Source organism: Scomber scombrus, chromosome 4, assembly GCF_963691925.1.
Source record: "Scomber scombrus chromosome 4, fScoSco1.1, whole genome shotgun sequence".
NCBI classification, from domain to species: Eukaryota; Metazoa; Chordata; class Actinopteri; order Scombriformes; family Scombridae; genus Scomber; species Scomber scombrus.
Window position 1 is genome coordinate 19,861,835 of NC_084973.1, and position 13,982 is coordinate 19,875,816.

The following is a 13,982-nucleotide window of genomic DNA, read 5'->3' on the forward strand; positions in this document are numbered from 1 at the left end:
GAACTGGACAACACAACACAGACACTCAATACTATGAAAAAACTGCAGTGGCTACAGTAGCCAAAACTGAAAACACTTAAAAAACTTCAATTAAGCCCAGGGCATTTTTATGACTATTCATAGCAAAATTGTTTGTGTAATTAGTGCTACCAAAATACTTTTCTGATATCAGTTCAATGACATTTTCTAGGCTTTTCCAAGAAAGTGTCAAAAAGATATTTGTTATTTCATAACACTATATTCAGGGACAAATTGTGCTTTTTGGGTCAGTGTTTGACTTCGCTATGACATTTGAGTTTGATGACAGCATTTAACAGTTTTTTCAGCATTACAAATAGATTTGACATTTTTTTAAGAACATAAGTCAAACCCTACCAAAACTGGACTGTACGGCCCCTGTTGTGATTAGACAAGTTAAGTTCAAACAATGTGAATGGACACAATCCATCATAATGTACTTTATTCTCTGAAATAGTGCAATGGCTCCTTCATGCCAGAACTCAGACTGAATCTCTTGTTTGAGTTGCGTCACCCTCCATCTGTACTGCAATATTGTGTTTGTTTGTTTATTTGTTTGTGTCTTTTTCTATTTCTCATTCTAAAAAAACAATGATGCAAATAACAACATGATACAGATACAATACTCAGAGACATTGCAGGACAAAATGAATCAATAAAAGAAAAGTCTGTGCTGGGTGTAGTCACTGGTAGCACATTGTGTCTTACAGGGCCTTACATGTATGTGTTGTTGGCTGTTAAAGACATTAATGTTCTCATGACCTTGTTCATGACCCCTCTATTATGTAGTGTTAATCAACCATTAGTACAAGCACTTGGACTTCATCCTGGTAACAGTCTCTTTCTTATAACATCTTCCCATCCCTGGAGCATAAATGCATTATAGGAGTTGGATACCAGACCGAAAATGGCGCCCATGCAGTCCAATAAGAATTGTTTGACTGGCACATGCGGCAAAAAAAGTTTCTGTCTTTCGAGTTGTGCAGTAGTGTTTCTCCTGCTGGCCCGAGCCATGAGTTCCCACGCAGCCCATTGACTTTACATTGTGATGAAATCACAGGTTTTACCTTACAAATATAAAACCTCCATGGATTAAAAATTCATATAAGATAGAGTCATAATTGACCTTGTTTGTCAAGGTGTCCTGTCAACGGTTTTACAGACATCCCTGTTACACAGGTGGTTTATGCGGAAAATGCTTTTGGGGCCGCAGGGAGATTTTTGACTGCAATACTGTGAGTGACCACTGGGACAAATTGGGTGCAAGTCTGTGCAGTGGAGCCTTATCCAGCTCTTATAACACATCCATACCCTGGAGTGGTTAAAGGAGAGGCAGATGTTTCCTCTACCCAAATTCCCCTCCCACTTTGTCTTCCTCTGACCCCCTCCCTCCCTCAGCCACTCACTAACAGTGTGAGACGTAGGCACACATGTACCCAAAAAAAAGAGCCATATTTACCACCTGTGCCTACAGCCTCCTGTCCATCTGACCAAATAACTTTCCTGAACAAAAAAAACATCCTCTGCTCATCTGAACACATCAAATAAATTCTACTTCTCTATGTTTTGCTCTGTCTTCTTTCTTCTAGACTCCCACAACAATGTACATACTACAAACCATCACATTTATCTGGTTATATACAGCATAGTTTGCCTGACTATGCATAAACATACAGCAGGGCGGGTTGCTCAGTCTAAACACTCACACACACACAGGCTGCCTGCTTTCCTAAAAAGGCCTACACTTGGGTTGACTCCAGGGTCAGACACCATACTACTAAGTGCCTCAACACTTCCCGGACTTTGTTAAAGACATGCAGATAGTAGCATTACATGTCTGCAGGCAGCAATATAACTTTAGGAAATCAAGTGGCGGTTATAAAACATAAGAATTGAACAAAGTGACCTTGTACAATGTCTGTAATTATCATTTAAATGTTCATAGAAGAGGTAGGTGTGCATTGCATAAGTCCACATACTCCAGGGAAAAGAAATGAAAATCATATATAATGCAATTTATTTCCCTTTTCTTCAGAAAGCCCATAGCATGATTTTATCTGCAGTTTAAGACATCATGCTGTAAGGTAATTCTACTTCTCAGCAGATTGCACAACCAATTTAGTTTCTAGGAAATTGAATTTTCTCTATCTTCAGTACTGAAAATGTAAAATGCAGAGAAACAGAAGAAGATATGTGAAAAAGTAAATTATGAAAAGGCCATTTCATCTACAGTAAGTGTGTATGAGTGTGTGTGGTCTGTCATAGGCTACTTTTGGGTACAAATTTCGGAAAGAGGACCAGTTAACTGGGGACAGTTTGTCCAACTGGGGATAAAAGTCATGTCCACAATTGGGGAAAAGCTGATTTTTAGGTCAGTGGTGAAGGTTAGGGCAAGAGTTATGGTTCAGCAAGCAGTGGTTATGGTGAAGGTTAGGGTCTCCAGGAAATGAATGCAAGTATATAATGTCCCCAAAAGTTCTGATATGTGCTGTATGAGCGATTGATGGTCTAGGGTTGTAGTGTGACATGTGACATTTGTAACTCATGTCTCCGTTGATATGTGTGTGTGTGTGTGTGTGTGTGTGTGTGTGTGTGTGTGTGTGTGTGTGTGTACTTGAATAGCTATCATTATGAGAACCAATTTGAGTTTTATACCTGAGAAGTAAGGATATTTTAGCCAGTCTTCAACTTCTGACGCACCTTCAAAGGACTGTTTGCAGCTTCAGACTTGGTTTTAGGCTGATGGTTAGAATTGGATTTAGGCTCAGTTTAGAGTAAGTGTTATGGTTAGGCATTTAGTTGTGATGGTTAAGGTTAGGGGCTAAGGAATGCATTATGTCAATGAAAGTCCTCACTGAGATAGCTATACAAATATGTATGTGTGTGTGTGTGTGTGTGTGTGTGTGTGTGTGTGTGTGTGTGTGTGTGCGCGCGTGCATGCGTGCATGCGTGCATGCGTGCGTGCGCATATGTGCATATGTATTACCCCTGGCAGATATTAAGGAAGTGACCTCACTGCCAATCCTGATCTCCCAGGGTTTCACAGTTATAAAGGAAAAGTGATGCAGTGTGAGATATGTGAAGTGTGATGTTCATCAAAGAATTTTGGTCATATGTGTTAGTAAAAAGGCACCCGACACACACACCCACACACATTACTTGCACACTGCACTGCTCAGGGCACAACATGTGTCTTATGATGTTAAACCGTAATAATCACACTGAAAGAGCTGCTCAGTTACATAATACATTCCCTAGGCCTTTACCCTAACCTTAATGTTAACTATCACCACTAAATGCCTAACCCTAACCCTTTTACCTAACCTGGACTTAAACCCAATTCTAAGCTTTACCCTAAAACAGGTCTGTCCCAAAGTGAAGATGTCCTCACTTTCCAAAAATGTCCACATATGCAAACAGGCACTCATATGTCAACCCTGTATGTATGGATGTGTCTATGTATGTATGTTACCTAGCAATATTCAGAATCTATACAGAAATGTGTGTGATGTTACTGTACATTAAAAGCATCAGTTAGGAGGGGATAATGGTTAGTAGCCATATACTGGTGACCCTGGTTTTGTGATCCATCCCATATTAGCAGTCATTGTTAACACTTTTGTAGCTAAACCATGAACCATAGCAACAACCTTAGAAAAAAAGGCGACAGAACAAATGTCATGCGTGACCAATCTGATGTCTGATGAGGAAATAGAGGTAACTTTGCAAACTTTGCTTTCAGAGTAAGCTAAAGCCCTGCATTTTGACTCAAAAGGGCAATTTTTTTTTCATTACTTTACTTTGAGTTTTTGACTCTGTTTACGGTAACATAGACACACAACATTATAAGAATATATAAATGACAGAAAATCACTAAAAGTATGTTATGGTCCCTTTAAGTATTAAGGGTCAGAGTGACACTAATATTGCTTGTAGTTCAAAAAGGCGCTTGTGAACTCATTGTAGTTGTCAGGTGAAAACCAGGAGCTCTACTTTAAAGGAATTATTTTATTTTTAATTTGCAGTCATTCATACAATACACAACTGATTTTGACATGGTTTCTCAGAGTCTAGTGTTGTATTTAGAAACTGAAAATGCATGAATTGAATCTTGATGAAGACAGAACTGTGTTAAAATACACACATACATACTGTATTGCTCTAAGCTAATTATAGTTGGTCTTTTCTGGTTTGGTCATTGTATTAAATGACACATTTCCATTGAGCAGCATTCTGCTGAAGGCCTCAGTGGGGTGCAGTGTTGGGATCCCTCCTACTGGAACAATGTTAATGGGGATGACTTTAACTGTGATCATATCCTCTCACTCAGCACCCTCTGCCCTGCTCTAGTCTTACATAACAGAAAATATTTATAGGCTGTGAGTAAATGTGTGTGTGTGTGTGTGATCTTACAGTCTTATTCAAAGTGGGTGAGTCTTCATCTGAGTGTGTACTCCCTCTCAAGAGATTGGGTTGTGGCAAGAATATGAGAGATTGAAGTGGTGTGACAAGAGAAAGAAAAGCCCCTTAACAACTTCTGAATGTAGTGTGTGTGTTTGTGTTCACAAGTGTTAGTGTGTGTTCTACCTGTCGAGGGCAGTGCTGGTGGCCATACTCCTGGCAAAGCCCTTGACCCCCAGCTGTCTGAAGTAGGGGATGGTGGAGAGGTTGGCAGCCATGATTGCTACTGAGTCTGACGGGTTCACAAAGAAGCCATTTTCCCCGAGGATCATGTATCGGTCCTGGAAACAACACAAAGTCATATAGTGCACTGTGAATTTTCTCATGTAACTACTTATTAAATATTTTGTCTAATGACAAAGAAAGAGTTATAATCCAACTAAACCTGATTGATTGGCATTACAGGATGGCTGGTAATGTTCTATAGTTTTCTTACTGCCAACAAGTCCCATGAAAGACCAAAACCCACAAGTAATTGTCTGTGTATTCCACACCCTGTACGCTGTTATTGGCTGGGGGTTACAAACCCACTGCCCAAAAGTTGACACCCAGAAACGTCCTAAACACAGCAAAATAAAATATAATAAAAATACAGGCAGATGATGAGGTCTCTGCAGATATATACACAACCACAAACTTCTAGTGGGTCATAAGGGATGATTGAGAGGGATTATTGTACATGTATGTCTATATATTGTTTTTGTTTTTTTTGGGAAAATGCTACTCATTCTGCCATTAAGTAAAGCAAATACAAATGTCCATAAATGTAACAAATGTATTGTATTGATTCAAGACAATATGACTATAAATATGTTCAACTTACAATTGTACAAACTGGAGTTCCAGCTGCAGGTTACTATCGAATCCAGTGAATTTGTATGAGCAGCTCTGCTGTTAAGTCCTGTACAAGCCACACCTAATGAGCAACTAACTTCTTTTTGCCAACAATCACAATTACTGTTGAGACTTTGGAAGATATTGGTTACAGTATTATGTAACAGCAACCCAAAAAAAGAAACATTCACCCAGTGAGATTACAACCGCTGTGAAGATATCAAACCTAGGGGGAGAAACAGAGCAGATATGACATAATTCTCCTGATGCTAAGCTAATTTACTTAGCAGAATGTGTGTGTGTGTGTGTGTGTGTGTGTGTGTGTGTGTGTGTGTGTGTGTGTGTGTGTGTGTGTGTGTGTGTGTGTGTGTGTGTGTGTGTGTGAGTGTGAGTGTGAGTGTGTGTGTGTGTGTGAGTGTGTACAGTAGAAATACATATTGGACGACTAAGTGGAAAAAGTGAGCTGCCTGTTGGACCATCAAGGATATACTATTATTCAGTCTTATTCATCACCTTTCCCCCAGTTATCAACCAGCCTATATAAACAACAAAAAATAAACAAAGCTGTCCTTGTTATCTACGGGAGAGTTACACAGATTCATTTTTTATCAGTAATAAAAAATTGAACACATTTATGTTAAATCAATGACTGAATGTCATAATCTAGGACCTCTTTCAGCCTGCATTGTCAAGAATTGTGGCTCCATTACAATTAACTGTCACATAAATAACAGGTATCATGTCAATGCTATGTGGAACATTTACCATCATTAAATCATTGTAAATCTATTTTATAAATAAATAAAAACATGTTCGCTGACAACTTTGACCAGCCTCCACATTGCACTTTGTATTCTAGTTCATGGGCTTTCAACCAAATCTACTATTGTTATATGGTATAAAGAGAGATTTCTTTATGGTGTAAATCAAGAGAAACAGTAGTAAAGCTTTCAGTGTTTCTGGAAATATCTGACAGTTGGATGAGATAAAGTCCTATAATTTATTGGCCCTAAACATTTAACAATGTTTTCTGATCTGCGCCACTTTGCCAAGATTAGTGTTGCTGCAGCTGCAATGATGTCATCCTTTTGTATTTAAATGATCATTCCTTAAACTGCTTCATAGCAAAATACCCATCACCACTATCACAAAAACTACTACATTACTACAGCTTTACTCAATTTTATATTTACTTTAATATTTATGCAAATACAATGCCTGATGCTTTAAGCTTTTTGCATGTTTGTTTTCTATATGCCATGAATATGAAAAAAACCCTTAACTATGAAATGATACGCACTGAAGTCTGAATTGAGTCGGTCCGTTGAGGCTGAAGATGTTTTTACAGTGGCACTATATAACAACAAAGGTTTTCCTAACAGTATTGCTGTTTTTATATATGGCAATTGTCTATGCCAACACTATTGATTTGATATATTTATGGTATGTCATATATCAGGATTCTAATATTGTCAGCATATGAAAGTAAATTTTAAAATATTTTGCTACATTTCCTAGCATTGTTAAATTTGTGAACACAGCTGATTTGATGATTTTGTATAAATGTTTAGAATAAAAAACATCACTTATGATGATGTCTTACCCCATCTGCATCAAATGCAGCTCCAAAGCCAAAGTCCCCTCCTTTCATGGCATCTACCAGAGAGGTGGCATAGGTCAGGTTAGGCTCAGGAGGACGACCACCAAAGTCCTCCAGAGGGACACAGTTGACAGCTGAGTTAGCAGGGGCCCCCAACTCATCACACAGGATCCTTCGTACATAGGGGCCCATCACTGTAATACAGCATGAGGAGAGAAGAGAAGCAAATGGTGTCATTGCCAGTCACATTAACAACTACTCTGGGTTCATATGATGGGATAATGAATTGTCTCACCTCCGTTCATGGCATCTATGTGTATCTTTAGCTGATTTGGTCCTGTGAGGAGACTTTTTATGGCACTGAAGTCAAAGATGTTCCGCAGCAGTTGCAGATACACATCCACTGAGTCTACGATTTCCACTGGATACACAGAAAAGGGCCAATTAGTGCTGAATACGTACATGCATAAGTGGACATTTATTCAAGGAAGTGCCACTATTCATGCTATCATATAATATTAGTGATTTGTGTTCAGTACACATTTATTTACAGTAGTGTGTAGGGGAAAGTGGATGAGTGATTAATGTACCTCTGAAAGGTTTGAACTTGTTCTCCAGGTCAAAATCATGTCGTCCCAGCCTGGAGAGGTCAATGCGGAGGTCAGGGCAGATGGCATACTCCTCGAGTGTCCGGCTCACCTGATAGATTCTCTCCATCACTGTGTCCGGGGATGGTCCTGTAATACAATGCAGGACATGCGGTACATTATTATCTGTAAACTAAATGCATATTGGTCATAATTTACAGATTTACATCTTAAATCTATATCTGGACTCCATCCCCTCTCATTTCTCACCTCCATTTGCCACATTGAACTTGACTCCAAAGTCTCCACCGGGGCCTCCAGGGTTGTGACTAGCTGTGAGGATGATTCCACCAATGGCCTTGATCTTCCTGATAATGCAGGAAACAGCCGGAGTGGACAGGAGGCCATTGTGGCCGATTACCAGACGACCAATCTGCACAGCACAGATATTAGTTGAGGAGCAATGTTAGCTGGATATAATCCGAGGATGTAGCCTCCAGTAATAATGTTTTCAGTTGAGCTAAAGTTGTCTCATGAGTGTGAAAGTTAAGGGATCTACTATTTTTGCAAATGCTGAGTTAATAAAATCAGGCAAAAGTGCTGAGATACCCATAAATATAGCATCAGGCAGTGTTTCTTTCTCTGGCTGTGACACTAAATCATAAAAAAATGTCCACGCCTCAACCCTATTCTGAAAAAGTTCAAGAGCTCATTGGTCTAAAAGGGATTAAAAGCAACACTGGCTCAAACAACTCGTCATTCTACAGGTGACCAGTTGACAGCCCACTTTAGAGAGCAAATGATCGGCCCCAAGAGTGTACCTAAATAACAGAGCGGCACTCTCTATTTATACAGTAATTGTATGCCACTTACAGTATAAAGTGGTAATACCATCAGCATCCAATAATTCCCCTGCATATCAGCTATTCTAAATAAAAGTGTCCTCACTGGAGAGGAATTTATTCTCCTGACGTCAGTGTATCCTCCTAACATCCGGCAAGCTGTATGTGTTTAGAAAGGACAGGCAGAGAGAGTGAGAGAAGGTGTAGAAATAAGTGTAAGAAATGCTTGTAGTCTGTATACTATGGTGTTTAATTATGCATGAATACAATTATAATTATGGATATACAGTATGGGTTTAATTATATATGAATACTAAGTGCAAAGCATGCTTACAATGTTTATCTTCTGTTGCAACAGCTAAAACTATCCTGACTTTTGGTTCACTGCCAACATGAGAGGGTATCCCTAAAGTGTGCAATTTGGCCCAGGAGAGACAGAACAGCAAGAGGTGGGGGGAACAAACGTAGGCAGGAAAATAGAGCAGGATGGATGGAAGTGCTGATAAGGTTGTCATCAAGAGACATTTGGCTGGGCCAGCAGAAAAAAACCGAACTGATCTAAAAAACAAATTATATTCCCTTCAGATTTTCCTTTGGAACTCATCCAAATCAATCACAAAGATCTCAGAGCAAGCGTTTTCAATGAGCTGTGGGGATTTTCCTGTTCTCTGTTGCTCAATCTCTGTCTTCCCGTTTTCATTTCTCTGCTACTGACACTCGGAGTTCAGACACATGTTGGAGTGGTGACAAGTGTGTCAATACCACAATTTATTACATTTTTGACTAATCTGAAATCTGATGTAATATTGTATCAGGCAAACAAATGTTTTTGTTGATGGTAGTTAAATATGTGCTCACAATACATTGGTCAGCTTGATTAATTATTGTAGCTAAGACATTAGTCGATTATCTGCAGCCATTTTAATAATCGGTTAATCCTTGAATTCACTGGCTTTAGCCTCCATTCAAGTTCCAAATGAAAATATTTGATAGTTTTCTCAGTCTTCTATGAGAATAAATTGAATATTTTTAACTTTTGGACCGTTATGTCAAGCAATTGCTATGAACATTTGACATTATTAGCTGACATCAAACAATTAATCGAAGTTGCAGATTAATCGATATTGCAATATGAATCTATATTGCAAATGATTCTTACATAAGTGGTTCTCAAACTTTGTGATGTCAAAACGGACACAAATTAGGCCTGCACCACAGACCCCCATTTAATAAAATTTTGTTGCAGGGTCCCCCAATCTGATAAGACTTTTGCTTACAGGTTTTAGTACAGAACATCTGAAACCCATGACCAAATTACTATCACACATTCTGTCATTGTGTTACGGATAGAATTATAGTGAAAATAAATGAGTCCATTCTTTGCGGTGTGGACCCCCGGAAGTCCCACAAGGACACCTATGGGTCTCTAGACCCCATTTTGAGAACCACTGTCTTAGTAGCCCTAAATTATAGGTGGAGTCACCAAATTACTGCATCCTTAGAAAGATGCAGTAATTGGTGACTTCACCATATGAACATGATTATGAAGCTAAAACTGCCATGATTCATGGCAAGTTAATTCAATCTTTGCTCTCCATTGAAGTGAAAAGCAGCAGCTGAGACCAAATTTAGATTTGCCTGCCTAAAGTTTGGTACTTTGCCATAAGTCAGTTTTAGTGGTTTCTAATCAAAAAAACATGGTGAGGCCTACTTGTAACAACTAACTGGAGATACATTACATCCAAATATGCTGGAAGTGACTTGAAGAACTTACAGAAAGTGTTTTACAACATGTTGATAGTAGAATACACAGTACATGCATGACAGTATGTATGGCTTCACCCTGTCATCTCACCCCGTTGGCAGCTGCCATCTGCACTATCACCTCGATGGCAGCTCGGCTGAAGTAGCGGCCGTCGCTGCCCACCACCATGGTGCAGCCTTGCCGGTCCCGCAGGTCGATGGAGGACAACACACTCTGGATGTAGTTCTGCAGGTAGTTCTTCTTCCCCTCGAACGCCGCGGTCTTCCTCCGCAGCCCGTTGGTACCGGGCCGCTGGTCGTCGAAGGGGGCGGTTTGGACCGTCACCACCGGGATGGGGCTCGTCTCCATCCTCCTCGTCGGTTCCCAACGGGAGGACGCCGATCAGAACAAGCTGGAGTTCGTTTTGGTGTTGGCAGCTGGTGGGGTCCGTGCGCAGAGTGAATATATTAGTGATGTGGTGAATTAATAGCTCAAACCTGTCAGCCAGTAAAGTACAGTACAGTTGTTCTTCCTTGCTGAGGAGGAGAGCAGAGACAGCTGTCCCACACACTGGGATTAATTGGTTGCAATGAAAGGAAACACCCGGTCAAAAAGCTTGTCACCTCGGCAACTTATGTTAGAGCCAAGAGAGCTGCATCCTTCTGAACTGAGCTGAACATCCAGCAAAACCGTCCCCTGCAGTTTGACAACTCCCTCTTTTCCTAATAAGCCTGAACAACTGACAGCAAGAAAAAAAGACAGTAGGGAGGGCCAGAATCTTCAAGGCCCACAATCAGCTGAGCCCCTGGCCAAAAATAGACCTCTGACTGATGGCAGAGGGGAATTGTGTTGGGCCCGGGCTGCAACCGGACACTGCCTGTGTCTGTGCTATATACACTGCCCGGTATGAAGCCATATGCTGTGACTTATGGAGTTAATGTGAATGTGAATGAATGTGAACATTTTTCTTTTTCATTTGGGTCAAGATTATGTTCGGATCTTAAATATTTATTTCTCGGTTTCATTTTTAACTTTTTAAAATACCCCACTTTTAGTATATCTAATCTTTGACCTTGCAATAATGATCTTACAATCCCTTTATTTGAGATAAACTGTTCACTTCAAGTGTGAGTCAGTCTACGTCAGGTCTGCTCCAAAATGTGGTAAACAGCGCCACCGTGAGGCAGGAAAAAAGAATTGAATGCTTTTTGTGAGTGATCGGGAGCTTTACAACGTACCACCCCTAAAACAACAGCCTAAATAATAACCAAACTGATTATTAAGTATATATTTTTGTCTGGTTTAATTTCATTCTTCTGAAAACTATGTTTCAGTGTGTAAATGTATAAACTTTTCATTTTGAGAAATGGGGTCAGGGAGGTTTTATGTTTCTGGTATGCACATCAACATTTTCTAGAGAAATATTTAATGCAAAACATTTTTTTTAAGTGAACTATTATAGTCTGATCTCTATATGAGCAAACTCCATTCAAGTGTCACTGGGGCTTCAACGCCCACAAGTTCAGAGCAGCATCCATATTCATTTGAAGTTTGGAAATTTTGCCTAAAAAATTACATCTTCACAACTGCCAAACAGATTGTATACTGCTTTTGGGGTGATGTCGAATCAGATGACGATTTAGAGGATGCAGGCCTAAATAAATGGAAGTGCAAGTCTTAATGCTTTAGGAAATGTTAAAGGGTAAAAGCAACTCATTTGGGATTTTCAACTGTTTTATCACCCCAATCATTATATGCAAACTGCAAATAGGGCAACCTTCTCTTCTATTCAGTTATTCTAAAGCTAACTAGTATATGCAAACTGTGTAAGTTATATTGTTTAACATTACACATGTGAACATACAGGCTACTAGTTTGTTTTTTTAACTATCTGATGCAGAAGGCAGAACATGTAGGCCGACAAAATTAAATGACCAAATATGGGTGTGCACATTTCAGAAAGTCTGCTTTGTATTCTAAGCCTAAAAAAAAGGTGTCCACATTGCTAAATCTACTAATTATGAAATGATTTGACACAATGAACATTAATATATTTGCCATTTTCCTTTTGAGTACAATATCTAAAAATGGTCTTGTGATTTAACAAGGAAACATCTCAGGGATTTCATAATGATATTAGGTGTTGCTATAATGTATTGGATTCATATGTAAATATGGTGAACAAGTCAGAATTGCAAAAAGTGTCCCACATTATCCTAATCCACCCTATGTAAGTAAGAAAACGTAAAACAATATGCATCAGTATTTTTTATACATTTATTTTTACACATTAATTAATAACAAAACATTCATCATCGAGTTTTCACTGTATCGACTTCCACAAATATATTACCACTCAATCTTATTTACATTGCTTCCGTTTAAGACATCATTTTGAATGTCAACGCACATAAATATCATGCAGTTAAGAAATTTCTTTAAGAAATGGGCTAAACGTGTCTTCACATAGCGTCACACAGACACTGTAATGTTTCCTATGCAGCCAGAGGCCTCAGCAGCGAGGGTATGACAGTCTGAGATGCTCATTTATTAAAGGAGCAGTGCTCAGCATGGCAGGAGGGCAGAATGGAGTCCTGGGAGTCTGCAGGAGTGTCGGAACCAAACAGGCAGCAGGGCCCGACATGAGATGAGCGTACCCGAGGGCGCTGTGTGGGCTCTGCTGGAGATTTGGGTTTTGTGGACTGGTGAGAGAAGGTTTGCTCATGATGCTCTCGATGCTAAAGGAACACTTTGCCTGCGGGCCAGGCTTTGGATCAGCGGGCTCTGTTGTGCAAAGTTGCGCTCTGAAGTCTTTAGGCCCACTGCACTTCCCGTGACTGTTCAGAGTTTGTGGTAGAAGGTGATAGGAAGAGGGGGGCATCATGATCCCCTCCTGCAGGGGCATGTACCGGATAGGCGCAGCGGGAGGGGGGCTTACCTGGCCCCGCACGGAGTATGGTTGCCCATACGGCCGGTAGCAGTTCAGGTTTGAATAAAACACAAGTCCGTCTTTTCCAAACTCGGGCTGGTTTCTCTTGAACCGCTTCCTGCGTCGGAGGAAGCTGCCGTTGTCGAACATGTCCTCTGAAGCGGGATCCAGAGACCAGTAGTTACCTTTGCCCGGGTTCCCAGGCTCCCTCGGGATCTTGATGAAACAGTCGTTGAGAGAGAGATTGTGCCTGATGGAGTTCTGCCAAGCGGGGAACTTGTCTTTGTAGTAGGGAAACTTGTTGCTGATGAAATCACAGATGCCACTCAACGTCAGCTTCTTCAGCGGGCTCTGCAGGATGGCCATGGTGATGAGGGCAATGTAGGAGTAGGGAGGCTTTACCGAGCTGCTCTGGGCTTTCCTGGATGGCAGTGCGTCTGCACAGAAGCTGTTCTCGCTCTCCCCCGAGGAGTCAGGCTCCGAAGAGTCAAATTCAGCACCTGATTCTGCTGAGGAGCCTGGGTCCGTAGAGCAGTCATTTCGATACCCCCTGGTAGACTCATCCTCGCCCACGATATCAATCTCATCCTCCTCCAGAGGCAAGGCGGCGTGTTGTGAAGCTTCAAATTCACTGGAGAGAGTCATGACCAAAAAAACTCAACTGTGTTTGCCGTGCGTAAAAACCAAAAGGCCCTCCAATTCATGCGTAAAAGTGCACCAAGTGCCTGGCTCTTCTCAAGCCTCGTGTATCGGCTGTTTGCCGTCGTAGTGAGAGCTGATGCTTTATATGCTGAGAGACTGCTGCCCTGGAGGCCAGTCCCATTAACCCTCTGAACCTATCAGAGTGGCCACTCACCGCGGGGAGCCAAAGAAGGCAAGCACACAGATGGGGAGTTAAAATGCGCACGAGCAATTCATGCAAAAGCCATTTACAGGCGGCAATTTGCTCCATTTCAGCCAGCCTGGC

General features: G+C 40.7%; 2 protein-coding genes across 2 annotated transcripts in view; both read right to left on the reverse strand.

The window, feature by feature from the left end:
* Nucleotides 1-10,730, reverse strand: part of pgm5 (phosphoglucomutase 5) — a 29,256-nt gene extending 18,526 nt beyond the window's left edge. Inside the window, exons 1-6 of the mRNA XM_062416955.1 lie at nt 10,198-10,730; nt 7,771-7,933; nt 7,504-7,650; nt 7,209-7,334; nt 6,917-7,107; nt 4,606-4,760 (exon numbers count right to left, since the gene is read on the reverse strand). Of these exons, the coding sequence (XP_062272939.1) occupies nt 4,606-4,760; nt 6,917-7,107; nt 7,209-7,334; nt 7,504-7,650; nt 7,771-7,933; nt 10,198-10,455 (1,040 nt within the window). The 5' untranslated portion in view covers nt 10,456-10,730. The remainder of the gene's footprint in view (nt 1-4,605; nt 4,761-6,916; nt 7,108-7,208; nt 7,335-7,503; nt 7,651-7,770; nt 7,934-10,197) is intronic.
* A 1,868-nt stretch (nt 10,731-12,598) lies between these two features.
* On the reverse strand, nt 12,599-13,844 carry foxd5 (forkhead box D5). Its single transcript, XM_062416958.1, has one exon. The coding sequence runs from the start codon at nt 13,658-13,660 to the stop codon at nt 12,599-12,601; it is 1,062 nt and encodes a 353-aa protein (XP_062272942.1). The 5' UTR covers nt 13,661-13,844.
* Between the last annotated feature and the right edge of the window lie 138 nt (nt 13,845-13,982).

What these genes read in the sequence shown, in the direction of transcription:
- foxd5 (XM_062416958.1), bottom strand. Translation starts at nt 13,660, where the DNA reads ATGACTCTCTCCAGTGAATTTGAAGCTTCACAACACGCCGCCTTGCCT.